Source organism: Fistularia commersonii, chromosome 29 (assembly GCF_037954325.1).
Source record: "Fistularia commersonii isolate RoL2024-O1a breed Wild chromosome 29, RoL_Fcom_v1.0, whole genome shotgun sequence".
Classification (NCBI taxonomy): Eukaryota; Metazoa; Chordata; class Actinopteri; order Syngnathiformes; family Fistulariidae; genus Fistularia; species Fistularia commersonii.
Window position 1 is genome coordinate 3,058,688 of NC_141312.1, and position 17,723 is coordinate 3,076,410.

The 17,723-nt window shown below is 41.0% G+C and overlaps 4 protein-coding genes across 5 annotated transcripts; 3 read left to right on the top strand and 1 right to left on the bottom strand.

Annotated features, from left to right (window-relative positions):
* The first annotated feature begins 3,425 nt into the window (after nucleotides 1–3,425).
* On the top strand, nucleotides 3,426–5,834 carry LOC147216655 (uncharacterized). Its single transcript, XM_086177033.1, has 4 exons — nucleotides 3,426–3,523; nucleotides 4,381–4,438; nucleotides 4,537–4,863; nucleotides 4,953–5,834. Exons 2-4 carry the CDS (start codon nucleotides 4,402–4,404, stop codon nucleotides 5,048–5,050), a joined length of 462 nt encoding a protein of 153 aa, XP_086033159.1. The 5' UTR covers nucleotides 3,426–3,523; nucleotides 4,381–4,401; the 3' UTR covers nucleotides 5,051–5,834.
* Nucleotides 5,835–6,623: 789 nt separating this feature from the next.
* bud13 (BUD13 homolog) lies at nucleotides 6,624–10,840 on the top strand. Its single transcript, XM_086177036.1, has 10 exons — nucleotides 6,624–6,769; nucleotides 6,930–7,017; nucleotides 7,448–7,532; nucleotides 7,620–7,949; nucleotides 8,863–9,110; nucleotides 9,216–9,324; nucleotides 9,411–9,549; nucleotides 9,624–9,805; nucleotides 9,889–9,970; nucleotides 10,491–10,840. The coding sequence occupies exons 1-10, from the start codon at nucleotides 6,627–6,629 to the stop codon at nucleotides 10,582–10,584; spliced, it is 1,500 nt and encodes a 499-aa protein (XP_086033162.1). The 5' UTR covers nucleotides 6,624–6,626; the 3' UTR covers nucleotides 10,585–10,840.
* A 1,909-nt stretch (nucleotides 10,841–12,749) lies between these two features.
* On the top strand, nucleotides 12,750–15,540 carry snrnp35 (small nuclear ribonucleoprotein 35 (U11/U12)). Its single transcript, XM_086176990.1, has 2 exons — nucleotides 12,750–14,540; nucleotides 14,992–15,540. The coding sequence occupies exon 1, from the start codon at nucleotides 12,897–12,899 to the stop codon at nucleotides 13,572–13,574; it is 678 nt and encodes a 225-aa protein (XP_086033116.1). The 5' UTR covers nucleotides 12,750–12,896; the 3' UTR covers nucleotides 13,575–14,540; nucleotides 14,992–15,540.
* On the bottom strand, nucleotides 14,950–17,000 carry LOC147216658 (uncharacterized). Of its 2 annotated transcripts, none has more exons than XM_086176992.1 (5): nucleotides 16,889–17,000; nucleotides 16,599–16,753; nucleotides 15,964–16,041; nucleotides 15,158–15,407; nucleotides 14,950–15,080 (listed from the first exon to the last, which is right to left on the bottom strand). In XM_086176992.1, exons 2-5 carry the CDS (start codon nucleotides 16,741–16,743, stop codon nucleotides 14,963–14,965), a joined length of 591 nt encoding a protein of 196 aa, XP_086033118.1. In that variant the 5' UTR covers nucleotides 16,744–16,753; nucleotides 16,889–17,000; the 3' UTR covers nucleotides 14,950–14,962. The 2 variants fall into 2 exon arrangements, with proteins under 2 accessions (XP_086033118.1, XP_086033117.1); XM_086176991.1 differs by having other exon boundaries at nucleotides 15,964–16,059.
* Between the last annotated feature and the right edge of the window lie 723 nt (nucleotides 17,001–17,723).

A 17,723-nucleotide genomic window follows, 5' to 3' on the forward strand; every position in this document is an offset into this window, starting at 1 on the left:
GTCAGTTTCATCCTGAGATTGCACGGAGGACCCTGGTTCAACTCCCACAGGGAGGCTTCCTGTGTGGAGTCTGCATGTTCACCCGGTGGCTGCATGGGTTCACTCACGGGCGGTAGATAATATCAATATCATGTTCAGTAGTGACTGTGCTGTCATTTTGGAGCCTTCTGGCAAAATAATTTCCTTCAAGATGAATAAAGTGCCTCCGTCAGCAAGAAGGTCCCTGGTTCATTTCTGACAGGAGAATTTCTATTAGAGGATTTGTCCTTCAAAAGTGGTGTAATCATTATTATTATTATTATTATTATTATTATTATTATTATCATTATTATTATTATTATTATTATCATTATATTCTGGCACTGTGGCGCAGTGGTCAGCGCTTCAGCCTCACAGCACGAAGGACCCTGGTTTGATTCCGACAAGCGGACCTGCCTGTTCTCCCCATGTCTGCGTGGGTTTCTTCCAGGTTCTCCAGGTCCAAGGTGCACCCCACCTCTCAATAAGATCCAGCATCCTCAGCGACCCTGAGTGCAGGATAAGCGGCAGGAGATGGATGGGTGGATATTTTTATTATTATTATTATCCTTCAAAACCAGCGTAAATCTGCAAGCGAAGGGAGTGGTATCAATGGAGAGACCAACATAACCCAAACACCAACTGTAACCCTAATCCTAAATGTAACAACAACCCCAGGCTATCACATAATCTATTATTCCTTTAAAACTAGTGCCAAGAAGAAGTTCTAGTTCTTCCAAAGCGCACAAACTCGGAGCTGATACCAATGGAAAGCCAACCGCACCCAAAACCCTAATCTTAACCACCCTGACCCTGAGAACGGTTGTATGTCTCTGTATGTGGCCCGGCGATCGGCTGGGTGAACCCAGCAAAACGCACAAAGACAGCTGGGATAGACTGCCGATACCCCACAACCCTGAGTGCAGGATAATGAATGAATGAATGAATGAATGAATGAATGAATGAATATTGACAACCTTTATTATTTCTCATTTCAGTCAAAGAGCTGTTGATCTTTCCTGTGGTGACAATTCACTTTTCTCTTCAAAGAATGGCGCTTGCCCTCTCCTGGTGTCGCCTCTTCCCCTTCCCATTGGCTGTTTGCTAACGCTAAGATATTCTTTGCGTGCCTCTAAGGTCCCACATTTCTGATGTTCCATGTTTCACCACCGATGTTGCACCGGTGATGCAACAATTCAATATTTTGTTTCTGCGCTTGAATTTCTGGTTAGGATCCATATTGTTTTAATATCAAAAGTTGGAAAGACGATTCTTTCTGGAAATCAGCCCTTCTGTGTCCTTTCTGTGCTCGTGAAGCTCGGCTCTGCGGTTCGGCGTTCCGAGCTCCGCTCAATCGTGGGACTCGTTCGGGCAAAGTATTATGTTTCCTCCAGGAATGCTTGATTCACGATCGCTCATCATCGCGCCATTGTTTGTAAACTGGACGTCCTCTCGTGTTCCTCGACCCTCGCAATCATTATCTGAATCATTTGTGTTGAGGAACGGGGAAAAGATCCTGATTTCAAGACAAACTGCAAAGGTCATGTTTCTCTAAAGGGCCCAATCAAGTTTATGTGCTTGGCAAGCGCAACCAAAAATGGATCTTTTATAAGATTATGAGGAAATAATATGCCACAGTTGTTAGTAACTGGCAACCAAGCCGTTTCAATTCCTGGCGAGAATACATCCCTCCTAGTACAGTCCAGGAACTCCTGTCTAAGCTCTTTAAATGTATCCACGGCTGGAATTGACCCCATAATGTTACTATGTTGTGGGTATGAAGTTGCTTGATCGCTGTTCAAATACCTGACAAAGTCAGGTCAATTATTTAATTTTTTTTTATTATATTATCATATATATCCAATATTATATATTGAGAAAAACCCACACAACAAGAGTGCGTCAAAAATAAAGATCATTTATTTTAAAATGTAATCTAGCATGACGTTTCGAGCAAACATACATGTGTATGTCTTTGGTAAGCATCTAAGGAAGAGTGTATATTTGCTCAAAACATCAAGGTATTTGTAGTCTATGTAAAAGAAATTATTTTTACTTTTTGAAGCACTTGTGGTGTGCAGATTTTTTTTCAAAACTTTATTCAGTAAACATTTTTGATCCAGCACCCATACCTAACTGGGCAGCGGCTGCGCGTGTTTTTATTTTTTCTTGATCTCAAACCATCACCGATCTATCACTTGTCCACTGTGGCTTCATGTTTTTTTTTTCAGTTGTGAAAGATTATTCACTCTGGTGTCCGTTTTCTGTTCACAGATGTAAAAATACTTATTATTTGACTTGTTTTCGATCCGCATAATAAATCAAATTGTGCTCTCTGATTGCTAGCATATAATATCATAACGGATTTATTTCATAATTTTATATCTCTTTTGCTGCAGATCCTTTTGTGACATCCACTAGGGGGCTTCTGACATTTAAAAAGAGGTCACTTTAGGACAAACCTTGTCAAAGGTTTCTGGGAGGACATCATCTTCCACAACTTACGGGTAACAAACATTTACAATGCACATTAGCCAGTTTATTAATAAATTTTACCAAAGTATTTGAATTCAACAACAATACGAAATATCTTTCCTGACATGTTGAGGACTAACGGAGCAATTTATGAATAAAATTTTTATATTTTTTATTTAACCTTTATATAACCAGGAAAAAAGTCCCGTTGAGATTAAAAACCTCTTTTACCGCAAAATATAAAATATTTGATTCCATTTAAAAGTCTTAAGGTGCTGATACACTGCCATATATGATGTCCCAATACACATTTTCACCACTGTCAAAATGTGCATCAATAATGCTAAATTTATACCTAACAGGACTGGCTGGTATTAAAGTGTATGCCATTAAATGCATGTTTTGGTCATTTCTTGGTGGCATGTAGTTGAATTTTTTGATATATGGACACTGGATGAACCTTAGAATGCAGGGTCATCATGACCCTTCATAAAATGTGCTTATATTTTCCTTTAGGTGGCGCCCCGCAGCCATACCTTGCTGCATTTTCCCTATGATGATGATTATTTATCCCGCAATCATGACATTCATAACAAAATAAATATTTCAAGGGGAAGGGAGTCATTATTATGTGCAATATACACATAGGGCTTAAAAATAGCACGATTTGCTCATGGAATTATTAACATAGAAATCCGAATAGAAAAATGGCTAAGGGCAAATCAGACCCGGAGAGTTGTGGAATGAGGTGAAGCCAAGAGAGGAGAAGTGGAAAGGATGTAACGCTCCGCTGGCAAAATGGTGATGATGACTGATTTGTGTCCCCCTGCCCGCTGCCCTCCATCAGCCTCTGCAGAGGAGAGAGACGAATCAGCGCTCTCCGGTCCGCCTTCATCCCTCCCACCTTCTCCCCATCTCTCAGCGTCCCTCCCATCTGTTTTCTGAAGTGTTGCGCTCTGCAGTGCTGCACACATCGGGGCGGCTGCTGTACACAGAGAAGAGTCGATACGTCATCCTGCTCTGGCTGGAGGTAAGACTCCACAAGGAGGTTAGCAAAGCATGAGCTTTGCAGACATTTTCCAACTGTGTTCTATGGACAACTGGGTGCTTATTCATGATCATATGACACTGAATTAGTGTTACCCTGTATTTATTCTCACCTTGTATTCTACATCATCGCACTATTTTCCACTTTTGGGGGATATACCAGCCGTCATTTTTGGATGATGAATCTTGCATAAAGGAGTTTTTTAGGCATTTGTTCACCCTTGTTGACATTCTCGGCTATTGGAGTCGATATTGACTGAGATTCAAAGTAAACAACGCCCTGTCATCAGACTTTAACAAAAGACAACTATGGTACCTCGATCTTTTTTGAATGCAAGAAAGTCCAGTTACTATCATGTTTGTGTGGTCAGAAGCTCGACTGAAGAATCCTCTTGGGGTTTTTTCGGTTTTGTTTTGCTAGCTTCTTTTGTAAACAGGTGAAGGATGCAATTTAGCTGTGTAAAGTGCTCTTAGAGAACTTCTGTGTCCTGATCGACTTGGAAGAGGTGGGTCTCTCTGGTTCTCCTTGAATTGATAAAGCAACTAAAATGTTATTTTTTTGTGTGGGGCGCTTCCCGTCGTATTCTATCCGTGTCTTCCCACCCGGGTCCCCTCCTTCTGTCCTCTCACATTGATTCCATGTGTGAAGAAGACGAGCCAAACACCAGGGATTGTAACAACTCGTCCTTTCGTCGATTCTCATTGTTGTCGTGTGAATGATGCCGTGACCTATTTCGAAATGAGCAGAGGTTATGACGTAGAGGAATCAGAACTCAATTTGTCAAGTCACTCCAAAAGCACCGGATGTCCTTTCTTCCCTCTGTGCTCTCTGCTTTCCAGTTGGATGGGCGCTTTTCCATCATGCTCAAGTGTCTGATTCTGTACGGAGCGCTTGGAGGTGAGAAACACAAATATTTCCAGTCTGAGACTTCTTGTTCTGATATAGCATCCAGTCCGCCCCGCGTGTCTGATTCGCCCTTGCGTTTGTTGTGCCAGTTTTGCTGATCCCAGCAGAGTGTGAGCTCATCAAGGTGTGTGTCGAAGATGACGAGGACCTGAGAGTGGACTGTCTGATTAATCCCACGCCAAACAAGTACAACAGCTATGAGTTCTCTTGGTCCTCTGGATCCAAAGAGTCCCTCATCAACACCAATGTGTCCGGTTTGGCACCGGAGCCCCAATTCAAAGATAAAAGTTACGTAGAGGAGCTGGAGCCTCACGGCTACAGAATGACCCTGAAGGATTTCAAGGAAAAACTCGCTCCCAACACCACCTATATGTGCAAAATATCCGGGGAAATGGCCAGAGTGAATATAGCGAGAGGTGGGTCGTCTTATGTTAATGTCTGCGCTGTTTATTTGTTTACATTTTTACCTCCAGCTTTTTCACATCAAATGAATTCTCCTTTGCAGACCAACTTCTGGAGTGTTCAGCGGTCAACCTGCTTCTTCAGAGCTCTCACTCCTGGATTCTTTCTCTCCTGCTTGTCACCTATTACTCACATATGTAAATGTCACACAAACACACACACACATATATATATATATATATGTGTGTATATGGATATAACCACAGCTGGCTTCTGCTCACACCCACAAATATTACTATATCAGTATGCATAAATATCTGTGAGCGTGCTACTTTGGTCCATTTTCTTTGCTTGAATAATAAATTACCACCAAGCCTTTTTCAGATTGGACTCTGATTGGATGCTGAGTGATATGACCCTTGACGTTATATCACTTTCTTTAAGATAGTGGTTGGCTCCCAGCACATGGCAGTATTTTTTTCTGTTTTTTGATATATGTTTAATATATTTTAAAGAATGGGCAATTTTATATAGGGTTGTCGTTAGGAGAATTAGTAGTATGAAACAGTTCCTCCTCTTGAACTGAAGGGTTTTGATTAATGCATTTTTTGGAGACACAGAATTACTACATGTTATGACAAGAAGAAATCCAAACACGTGAGACTGGTGCAAAATGTAAAACCATTTTATTGTGAAAATTGGGAAATAATCTTCTGGAAAGCAGAATTATGAAGCACAGTTGTTTAAACCTCATATCATTGAAGTTGTTTTGGAAAATTTGCAAATTATATGTGAGATTTTGACCACCGGATCAGTTCATCTTCTCAGTATTTCTTCAATGTTACAATGAATTAAAGTAACCTGTGAAATTGTTTGGTGCCAAGATGCAAAAAGAGCTGTAGATGTAATGCACTCCGTAACATGACATGTAAATGTTACTTTGCAAGCTGCAGCATTATTTTCAATAAAATTATGCAACTCAGAGTCATTTCTCGTTGCCCGTGTGATTTACTTAGCCAGTTAGGATGGAATTTCCTTCTCATTCCATGTGAATAATGCGCTGTACTTGATGCAAGATCAAAATCTCAGTTGACTGAAAGTAAAAACGTGATACCCGATTCATGACATCACAAATATCTCAGCACTAACACTGATTCTATCGTCAATAAACACATGTGACACAGGCCAATTTGAAACCCCCATTGCACAAATAAAACAGGAGGTATGTTGTGTTCAGAGCTTTAAATTGTGACAAGATGAATTGCATATTTGTGTGGGTAAAAAAATTATATGTATTTTCTTTTCAGAGAGTTTTGAGAGGAGAAGCGGGCCAAACACGAATGGTGGTAAAGACAATTTCATCATCATTAATCCTCACCTATTTTTTTCATTAAGATATCTAAATGCACAGGAAAAGGAAGAACAACTCTCGCTGTAACATCATGAAACCCGAAATAATTTATATTTAAAGATACCTTGGGCTTGTAAACAGGTGGTTTGTTTTCATACAACTTCTCTTTCTGTGTTATTTCCCATTGTATGAGAAGTCTTTACATGTGTCACTTTGCCCTCCATCAACCCTATTATTTAAAGATTATAGCGTGCGGCAATGAAGTATTCACATTTGCATTTGGCGACATTCATATTCCAAAAACAAAAAAGGATTTATTTGAGAAAGTTGACCTTTTTTAAAGCGTATCCCTGGGACGCTCCCATAAGACATTATTGACTTTTAGTATTTTGACCCTCGGCTGCTCCCGTAGTTTCCGACAACACGATGATGGACGCGACTTCTGCTAGCGGTAAAGAAGCACAGATATCAAAAGCGGAGTACTTAAAGCGATATTTATCAGCCGACGATGATGCCAAGAAGTCGTCGGTGAAGTTAAAAAAGAAACGGCGCAAGGTCGTTGGAAAAGGGTAAGTTTGAAGTCGCAATGAGTCGAGCTGTCGCAGCTTGTGTGATTTTCTGTTAGCCGTTTAGCTAGCTTTCGCTCAGGAGCTGGCTAATGTTAGCGCTTATTTACCCAGCGTCATAAACATGGCAATATATGTGCTTAGTCAAATTCTTCTCTATTAGTCTTAAAATAGTGGACGATGACATCGACTGGAAGCAAATGTTTAAAGAGGAAAAAGAAAATGAAGTGGACGAAGAGGAAGCTCCCGTGGTAAGATCGCAAACAAGCTAACTTTATTTAGCTAGCATATTCATTCATTCATTCACTTAGTTGCTCACTTCCTAACTTGGTTAGAAATTATATAGATTTACTATGTGTAATTGTTTAACCTAACGGCGCCACTCAGTTGTGGATTATCGATTTAAGTTCATTATTGGTGATAATGGAAAGCAACAGGATGTGCATTTTTTTTTTTTATTTGAGTTATCAGCAAGCTGACAATTGTACATTTTTTGTGATATGAAACATACTAAGTATTTGCCTCTGTCCCGGCTTGCAGTCCTCATTGTTATTATTCCTTAATGAACCAAAGGATATAAAGATTATTTGAATTGGGCCTGCCATGGTGCACAACAATCAAAACTATATTGATTATTTCTTTGTCAGATCTGTTTTGAAACCTGTTTTGGTTACAATGCAGATTGTGGAGGTTATTGATGAACGACCTGAGGAAGTGAAACAGCTGGAAGTCTTCAGAATGACCAACAAGTGGAGAGTAATTGGAGGTAATGGGAAATTGCACTGGAGAAAGAAACTGTCTCTACATGTGTTAAAGTGGTTTATTCAAAAATGTGGAATCTTTCTGATTGAAGATGATGAAAATAAGGACAATGAGGAGGATATCGGAGAAGAGCAGCAGCCGACATCAAGCAAAAGTCACCATGGCTCCTCTGATGGGTCCCCGACCAGGAGAAGTCGTCATGACTCTCCTGACGCTTCACCGCCGAGGAGAAGTCGTCATGATTCTCCGGACGCTTCACCACCCAAGAGGAGTCGTCATGATTCTCCAGACGCTTCACCACCTAGGAGAAAACGCCATGACTCTCCAGACGCTTCACCACCCAGGAGAAAACGCCATGACTCTCCAGACGCTTCACCACCTCGGGAACACTCAGGGAAATCATCCAGGATGCAAAAAAAAGGTTAGCCCTGACAAAAATGTCTTATTTGCCATTGTTTTTACAAAATACAAGGATATATGAATACTAGTTCCTTTATCAAAACCAGAACAACCAGTGTGTGTGACTCAGAACGTTTTAGACAAATGACATTCATCCATAAAATTCCATCACACCTCCACCAAATGATTCATCACAGTCAAAAAAGTAAACCTGCTTTTGTTGATCTTTTAAAATAAATTAACTTTCAAGGTCGTTAAATCCCTTCGTGTGATACCAACTTTGTTTTCACAAAAATGGGGTAGTTATTAGTCAGTCCTGCCTATAATTTTATATCTGACTGAATGTGAGGAGGATCAGACAAATCTGTGTAAAGAATTTAAACTGCGAAGGTTAGCGAGAGATATTGTTTTCTCTCTCTTTCTGGCACAATCTCTCACATCCTTTATAAAAGTTAATCGTGTGTCTCAGCTTTGAATCTCAGTTTCCTTTTCCTTTTGGCTGCTCCGCTCAGAGGTTGCCACAACAAATCATCCACCATATAATCCTTTTCTCTTAAACCAAATGACTTCATTTCTCTTTTCACTCCATCCATAAATCCCCTCTTTGGTCTTCCTCTCGGCCTCCTGACCGGCAGTTCTAACCTCAGCATCCTTCTACACAGATTTTCACAATCTCTCCTCTGTGCATGTCCAAACCATCTCAGTCTGGCCTCTATGACTTCATCCCGTCTTTTCCTCAGTGTCACTGTCTTGAAAACCATTCATCACCACTGTCTCAGAAACATTTCCCTTCAGTCTTGCTGATACTGTTTAATCACTGCTGCACCTGGTGCTTTGAAGGCTATGGATCTCAATAAATCATTTGCCCTAACCTAGTTGAAATGTTAAATCAAGTTACACACATTTCTTAAAAACATGAATCTGTTCCTTTTCAGATTCATCTCCCTCCCAGAAAAAACAGAGTTCGTCTTCAAATCAAAACATTTCCTCTCATCGCCATAAGTCACCGCCAGCTAAGAGGTCACAGACTCGAGGTGGCTCAGACTCTGACCAGTCACCTCCAAGGAGGAATAAGATGAGACGAGACTCTGATTCAGACCAATCCCCACCCAGAAGGCGGCCTCAAGGGGGAAAGGTCTCAGACGATGATCTTTCGCCCCCTCGAAGGCCAGGACAGTCACAGGTTAACAAGTGATTTAACCCGCTGATTTACGTGATCACAACTTTGTGGTCTCACAGGTTATCCGACTTAGCTTCACTTGGTAAATTGGACTTTATCTTTTTACAGAGTCACAGGATGCTTTCTGGAGGGAAGGCTGGTCTGGTTTCTGTCGAAGTTCTGAGGAAAGAGCAGGAGGAGAACCGTCGGAGAGACAGAATGAACCAGCCACTGGAAGGTGGGCTCTTCTCAAATTTTAGCGATGCACTTTTCCTTTCGGCTCTTAGCTCAGATTGCCTTTAACTTTATGTGTTACTGCGCTAGATGACTCCCGCAATGCCCAGACTGTGTTTCGAGACAAGAGTGGTAAAAAGAGGGATTTGGATTTGGAAAGAGAGGAACAAAAGAAGAAAAATGAAGAAAAAGCAGCGAGGGATGAGAAATATGCTCAGTGGGGAAAAGGGTGAGTCTATTTCTTATACCGAGGAAGACTTAAAAATTGTTTGTGGAGAGAATAACTGACACATTTGTTGACAGGGTTGCACAGACACAGATGCGGCAGCAGAGACTGGAAGATGCCGTACGTGAAGCCCAGAAGCCACTTGCACGCGACTACAATGACGAGGATCTTGACCGTATGTTGAGAGAGCAAGAAAGGGAGGGCGACCCAATGGCTGCAATGCTGAGACGAAAGAAAGAACGCAATAAGAATACAAAAGGTGGGTGACAGATCCGCACCTGCACCTTGCTTCGTGCTTTATTGGTTGCATAGTCGTTTAAATATCTGACTCTTGTTTTGCAGAAATGCCTCGGTACAAAGGCCCGGCACCTCCTCCAAACCGATTCAATATTCTACCTGGGTATCGTTGGGATGGTGTTAACAGGTGAGTGTGTGAATCTGTGAAATAACATTGATAGTAATTGGATGTATAAGACCTATCTAACTATTCTGTTATGCAATGGATTTTTATATTTTTATGGTCTCTCCTTCTTGCATTGCACAATTCTTTGGTCATTTTCTAATATTTCATGGTAAAATTACATTATTTTTATTCATTTATTTACGTATTTAACTAAAGTGATTTGGAAAAATACTTGAAAATTACAATATAACGCTCCCAAAAATCAAACCTCAGTCTGTAATTACCAGAAATAAATTAATCCATGAACAATCCAAAAATTAGGATCAAAACATGAACAAGATAATGATCGGAATCTTCTTAACGTCACGCCATTTTATCACATTCCTCAATCTGTCATTTGATGTTACTTAGCTTAGCAGAAGTAATCTTTTAATCAATAAAGAAATAATCCCAAACATTGACATATTAGGTGTTTTCTGTATGCCCAACCGTGTTGCGGTTGTGATGATTAATTATGATTTCTCCCTTGCATGTCTTGCAGATCAAATGGTTTTGAACAGCAGCGTTACATGCGGATAGCTGATAAAAAAGCTGACCAGGAGGCGGCTTATAAATGGAGTGTGGAGGACATGTAAAACCCGTGGGACGAGTGGATCATGAGCAGAGCTGAAGATCAGAAAATACAATGATTTACTCCCACATTATGAGCTTTTTTTTTTTTTTTTGTACTTTATGAGAATATTCGATTTTGACATCTCCACAAACTACAAAGGTGTCACCATAGCAGGGAATTCACATCATTGTCAAGATTTTGTAAATAATGATTCAGTGTTGACCTCTAAAAGATGTTTTTCACTGGTTTATTAAATAATTTCATTTTATAAAGTGTTGTGCCCCGTGGTAACTTTATTCATACTTGGTTGACATTGATGGTTTTTTATGTAACTCGCACTGGCTTGTCAAACTTCCAAAGTAAAGAACCGTTTCTAAAGAGCGGCATGACGTTAAACTATTGTGAATTATCTACTGACCGCTGAGCCTCCACTAACAGTTTGGTAACCATTATGAATGCCAGTGAAGTCTGTGGATTTTGGATAAAAACATACTGGTGGCGCAGTGGTTTGCGCTTCCGCCTCACAGCACGAGGGTCCCTGGTTTGATTCCGACAGGGGGACTTTCTAAGCGCAGTTTGCCTGTCGTCCTTGTGTCTGCAAAGGTTTCCTCTGGGTTCTCCGGTTTCTTTCTTCAGTCCAAAAATATTCAGTAGATTAGTTTGAAACCCTCAATTACCCCCGTGTGAATGAGAGAGTGAATGATTGTATGTCTAAATGTGGCCCAGCGTTCCCTGCCCCTCGGCCAATAACAGCCGGGACGGGCCTCAGCCGCCCACCCCTGCAAGACAGACAGCAGTTCATTGATTTGTGTTTTAATTCATTCTTGTACCAAATATTGAACTTGTAATTAATGGCAAAGGCTTGTCAAAGAGTTATTGTAAATGCACAAAGAAGGAGACAGATCAAGTCCGTGATAGTAAACCACTTTGTTTAATGAGTCCACTGAAAATACTCCTGGGAAGCTATTCTGCATGGAACCATATAATGATCATAATTCAAAGTCAAATGGATTAGCAGATATACTTTTTCATTCGGTTTAAGTCACAGGATGAGAATCCTGGAAGAAGAAAATGAAAATTCAATTTGGATTATTTATCACACATTTTATTTATGAGTCAAAACATGCAGCCGCATGCTAAAAATGACAAGCATTTCTGCTAATGCATTTGACTTTGAATTATGATCATTATATCCTTCCATACTATTAGCTGTGACAGGAATGTTAGACAGGAATCTTCATGATGTTTGCAGATGACATTGGGATCTGTAGTGAGAGCAAGGAAGATGTTGAGGAAAATCTAGAGAGGAGGAGGTATGCTCTGGAAAGGAGAGGAAGGAAAGTTAGTGGCAGAGAGGCAGAATATACGTGTGTGTGAAGGAGCGAGGAACCCAGGTGGAACGGGATTGGATATCAGGTACTTCAGGTACTTAGGGTCAACAGTCCAGAGCGACTGAGAGTGTGGAAAAGAGGTAAAGAAACGGGTCCAAGCAGGTTGGAATGGGTGGAGAAAGTGTCAGGGGTACGAAGAGATAGAAGACTATCAGCCAAAATGAAAGGAAAGGTGAACGAGACAGTGGTGAAACCAGCGATGCTGTATGCTCTCCAAACAGTGACAATGACGAAAAGAAAGGAGGCAGAGCTAGAGGTCGCAGAGATGAAGATGCTGAGGTTCTCTTTGAGAGTGACCAGGATGGATAGGATCAGGAATGAGTCTATCAGAGCAACAGCACATGTTAGATGTTTTGGAGAGAAGGTCAGAGAAACTAGACTGAGATGGTTGGGTCATGTACAGAGGAGGGATAGTGAATATATTGGTAGACGGATGCTGGAATTGGAGGTCTTGAGGAAGACCAAAGAGAAGATTTATTGGATGTAGTGAGAGAGGACATGAAGGTAGTTGGTGTGAGAGAGGTGAATACAAAGAATAGGGTCATATGGAGAAGGCTGGTTTGCTGAAGGGAAAAGCAGAAATAAAAAGAGGAAGCTATGCTTCCATACTGGATTAATTTATCAATAATTTCCCAATACATTGCGATACATACTGAGCTTTTCTAGTATTTACTATTACTTTTTTAATTGCTATAATTTTTTCTTGTTGCGAGGGAGCGCAATAGTTTGGGAGGTAGGAACGTTTAAAGCGGAACGGAAAAGACGGCGTGATTCATACCGGGACGTTATTCGTGATGCACGTACTTCCAGAGGGAGAAGACGAAGAAGTAAACAAACTTACAAGCGAGTAACTTCAGGTCCTCTTAGGTTGGTAGAGGAGCCAGTTGAAGTAGAAATAACAGCAAAATTGCGGGTAAAGGGTGTTTGAAGTGACCGGGTGAAAATGGCTGAATGGAGCCCGTTAGCAAAGGTCTACGACCCGCTAAAAGCCGGTAGCATCGACGGCACCGACGTGGAGCCCCACGACAAGGCGGTATGGAGGGCTATGGGCGCCCGTTACAAACCCAACAAAGGTGTCGTGGGAGACCCAATGCTAACCCTTTTCGTGGCGCGACTAAACCCGCAGACCACGGAGGAAAAACTGCATCAAGTGTTCGTTAAATACGGAGACATTCAGCAGCTCCGCCTGGCCCGGGACATCGTCACGGGGTTCTCCAAAAGGTACGCCTTCATAGAATACAAGGAAGAGCGCTCCGTGGTCCGGGCACGCCGGGACGCCAACAAGCTAGTCGTGGACCAGCACGAAGTGTTCGTGGATTTCGAGCAGGAGAGGACACTCAAGGGTTGGGTGCCGAGGCGGCTCGGTGGCGGGCTGGGAGGGAAGAAGGAGTCCGGCCAACTGCGGTTCGGCGGCAGGGACAGGCCTTTCCGGAAGCCCATTCACATCGGAGCCGGGCCGGTGCAGGAGCGACCCGGCGCCGGGAGGAGAGAGTGGGACAACCGGGGCCGGAACCGGGAGGCCGACTGGGGGAGCAGAGGGAGAAAGGACGAACACGACCGGGGCAGAGACAGAGATGACCGCAGGCACGGAGACCGGAGCAGGCACCGGGACCGGAGATGACGACCTTGGGGCTTCGTTGACACTGAAAATTTGAACAGTGTAGGATTGTGTCGTGCAGGGGTCCTGCACTTTTCTTTTCTTTTTTTTTTTTTGCAATGTGTGATATTTAATTAAATGTTACGACTCTGTTTAAAGTTGAAAACAAGCAGATAAAAATTGGTTTTCATTTTAAAAAAAGGGTGAAATAAGCACACTGTGAATTTATACATCAGTCATGCTTTGGCATTTTGGGAGTTGTTTTTTGCACACACCAACACTGAGGTATTGCTGATTAATTGTCCAGTTAAATTTGTTTGCACTCACTATACTCGAAAAAACATGCTTTAAAAAGGAAAAAAAGGAAAAGTTCTGTATGAATGATCTAGAAGTGTTATAAAATGAAATAACTTTTTTTTTTACATCAGTGATATTCCATTAAGTAATTTTCTATTTGGGATGTTAATTTGTCTGAGGCCTAGGACATTGTTGCAGCATTGCAAAGGACTTCCTCTTGTGGTTGGTTATTTCATGATGAAAAACCCTGACTTGACCAATCAACAATTCCAGACTTTGCAGTGAGTTGGTCTTTGAATATGCATGATTTAGTCTCAGCCGCATTTCCTGCACAAATGGGCCATGTTTTCGGAGTCAGTGGATGGAATTGTGGGTCTCAAGCAGACTGGAAACATGTCTGAAGTGGGGATTATGAAATGTTAAAGGTCTGGTGATATCATTAGTGTGTACAGTGACTCACTGCATCCACTGCTGTGCGGTTAATGTGCGGAACCTGAGAGAAGAGATTAGATTTCTCAGCAAGCCTGATGTAATCAAATAAACAAATGCAATAGACCAAGAGAGCTCTTTAGAAAGAACAGACTGCTACCAAGGTCTTCTCTGATCTGCTAAGACATGAATCACCATTTCCTGTAAGAAATGGTCAAGATAACCTAAATATCAATGGGAAAGAAAGCTTTTTGGCATGTTTAAGTGAGTTTGGATGACAGTGTGTTCATCAATTAAATTCAACATATTTCTAATATTATTTCACATTTTTGTTTCTAACAAGATGTCAGATGTTGATCCGTGTTTCCTTGAAATAGTTCTCTTTCAATGATTTCTGTCAAGTATCGAAGTGAAAAGTGACTTTAATTTGATTCAATTACATTTCTCACCACAATATTAAGATCTGAAGCTCACAGTTTTAGACTTGAGACTGTCTTATGGAGTTGACTTGGGACTTAAGAGAAAGGACTCCATTGCTGTTGCAAAGCTATATAAAAGTGACGTAAAAACAGATACAGATAGCATGTTAAAAAGGAAACTTTCACTAAACTGACAAATGAAAGAATTAGAACAAATGCAAATGACTAATGTTCCAAGTTTACAATGAAATAATCTTCATGTAGCAGTCATTCTAAGGCTGCATTTTCCTCTTCAGACGAGCCGACTCTCAGCCTGCCTGTGCAGGTTGGTTTCAGAACGGGCCAAGCAGGGTAAGTGTCTCTTTGGATTGTCCTGAACTCGATCCTGTGGATCAACATGAGCACACACTGCTGCGTCACTCTCCCCACAACACATTAACACTTGATAATGCCGACTCCCACCTGAACGCAGGGTTGATGCCAATGTTATCCGGTTGCGGCAGGGCAGGAGTTCTCCTCCTCCAGTCGGAGCACATTGGAGGAAAGTCCTTCTGATACTGTGACATCATATCCTTTGTATCTTGTTTTTGATCATGGCTGCCTGCTTGTTCTTCCTCCTTCAGTCTCCGGATGTTTCCCTGTCCGGTTTGTCTCGAGGATGCAGGATGAGAACGATGCAACTCCTGTGGTGATTTCTGTGCGATTCTATCACCTAGAGTGGTATTGGTAACCTTTTTTTTAATTGTAAAGTTTTCTTGTTATCATGAATCAGTGGAGTTTCATCTCCTGTTTATTATACTTAAATTTCAGAGCTTCAAAAATGGACCCTTCGGTTATCAAATATTAATTGCAACCATTCTCATTAAAAATGATAGAATTATATTTTATTAGTATTTCATTTAATTCTCTGATTCCACCTCATCAAATGTGAAAATTTTAATCTGATGATAACTTGAATAATTATGGTTTGTGGACATTCTACCATATCATAGTCTGCCTAAGATATACGAGTAGACTTTACTCTCCAATTATTTAACCAATAATGCAATTACAATATATATTGGGTTTTGCCTCAATTCAGATTCACCACCTCCACATATAGGAACACTCACATTTTACAACTCATGAATCAACTTCCTCATCTGTGCAGTCACACCCATAAGCATGCATTTCACTGCCTGAGAGACTTACAAAAACACTACAACCTGCCTAAAAGACAAAATAAGTTTCACGTAGTTTGCTCTTCAGGTAGAGATAAGGCTGCTGACCTTTGCTGCTGTCTCGCTGGGAAACAGGCCTGAAGCGGAAAGCCTCCTGTGACGTGGTCTTCATCTTAGCAGGTGTGTCTGGATAGAGCAGAAATCCTGGACATGTCAGGATATAGTAGAGGGTGAAAATGGTGCACTGACACACTTCACTTCATAATTATCTGTCCACTCTGGTGTTTTGATTTGTCTCCTTGTAGCATGGAGGCTGTTTTTATTAGCTTTGACCCTGTATAGGCCCTTGTGTGGAAACATTTTAGGAATAATTTGTTTTATTTCAAATCTTCATCGACGAAAATACACATGAATAAATATATAATCATAAACATAAAGGTAAAATGCCACTTCCATTTACCGCAAATGTATAGATTTGGCAATCTATAATGAAGGACAATTTTCTCTGGAAGCAATTTGCAAGCTTTATTTTGTTTGTTTCTATTGCATTCACTCGAAATCAACTCTTGATTCGTCTAATTGTTGAAGATTGCTAGTCATCACTGTCAAAAAAGTGTGACGTTCCTTAAAATACATCTTTCAAATGCAGTTTACAAATTTAATTTATTTCAAGGTAAATTTGTTTTGAGTGAAGGTTGAATTATCGGAGAAAATCACCAATTTTATCAGATGTCAAACCTTACCTGCCACTGTCGGTGGCTCCCCCTTGTATGGCCGAGCACGTAAAAAGAATTCATGGCGTCGCCACGCATATTGGTGGTGGATGTTTTCCAAATGCGTTTCGTCTGTTGCTTCCTTACCTTCTCGGTATGCTGGCATCACCTGCATCTCTTGATCTCTGATATATTGGCACAAGATCACAGGTTTCTAGTTGATCCTGCTATTCAGGCTCACATTTTATCTGAAGAAAAACTGCAGGTTTAAGACTTCTAATTCCTAAAGATTTAAAAATGAAAGGTCGTAAATTTCTTACCTTAAATGTGGAGAAGGCAACTAAATTTGTTGCAGTTGTTAAATTTTACCCCCTAGTGTCTACAGTCATCTGTTCTTCTGTATGTGTGCATCTGGCCATACACAGATCCACACAATTCTTGTTTACTGCAGTAGTCATGGTGTTTAATTCTCCCCCTGTGAGCGGCAGATACAGTAGAAACAAACTGGAAAATAAAACACCCCACAAAGACATGAAACCCGGTGAGAGCTGCTTGCACAGAGAACTTTAATGAGGAACTCAAGTCGGTATGCAAAGTTTTCAATCAACTTAACAGTATTGACTACTTTTGCGAGTGTTTGGCTGAACCCAATGTTCAACTTGAGTCTCCTGAGTAACGTGACCAAAGTGTCAGATATTGCACCGGTGTCTCTACTTGTACAGTAGCAGGTTCGATAAAGATAAATTTGATTTAACGGCATTAGTTGCATCGGACAGCATATTGACAAGAACCGAAAAAAGACGTCTTGTCTATTCAGAGGTTTCCCTGGAGCATTTGGCCAACACTCAGCAATGTGGTCCGTCTGCAAGAGTGCAGCTGGCAGAAATCTCAACTGTATTGCTTTCACACTGGGAAGTCTGTTTTAGCCTATAACAGTGAACTTTGTATTGGCAGGGAGAAAACACATAAATAAATAGGCTCAAAGAGATTCATGAAAACTATGTTATTGGTTAAAACTTGGAATTTCCCTACCAAACTGAACATCTCTTGTTTATATCCGCCGTTGTTGATGTGTGTCATATGCATAGACCTTTTTCACATACTGTATGTTCTCTGTTGTGTTTGCATAGTTTCACCGCTGTGTGAGATCCACTT

Bases quoted from the DNA above. Each gene is read 5' to 3' on its own strand.
- LOC147216655 (XM_086177033.1), top strand. From the start codon at position 4,402: ATGCTCAAGTGTCTGATTCTGTACGGAGCGCTTGGAG. The intron at 4,439-4,536 runs GTGAGAAACACA...TTGTTGTGCCAG, and splicing joins TCTGTACGGAGCGCTTGGAG to TTTTGCTGATCCCAGCAGAG. The intron at 4,864-4,952 runs GTGGGTCGTCTT...TCTCCTTTGCAG, and splicing joins CAGAGTGAATATAGCGAGAG to ACCAACTTCTGGAGTGTTCA.
- bud13 (XM_086177036.1), top strand. From the start codon at position 6,627: ATGATGGACGCGACTTCTGCTAGCGGTAAAGAAGCACAGATATCAAAA. The intron at 9,325-9,410 runs GTGGGCTCTTCT...TTACTGCGCTAG, and splicing joins AATGAACCAGCCACTGGAAG to ATGACTCCCGCAATGCCCAG. The intron at 9,806-9,888 runs GTGGGTGACAGA...CTTGTTTTGCAG, and splicing joins ACGCAATAAGAATACAAAAG to AAATGCCTCGGTACAAAGGC.
- snrnp35 (XM_086176990.1), top strand. From the start codon at position 12,897: ATGGCTGAATGGAGCCCGTTAGCAAAGGTCTACGACCCGCTAAAAGCC.
- LOC147216658 (XM_086176991.1), bottom strand. From the start codon at position 16,743: ATGCAGGTGATGCCAGCATACCGAGAAGGTAAGGAAGCAACAGACGAA. The intron at 16,060-16,598 runs GTAAGGTTTGAC...TGACATGTCCAG, and splicing joins GGAGCCACCGACAGTGGCAG to GATTTCTGCTCTATCCAGAC. The intron at 15,081-15,157 runs GTGGGAGTCGGC...GTTGATCCACAG, and splicing joins GGCATCAACCCTGCGTTCAG to GATCGAGTTCAGGACAATCC.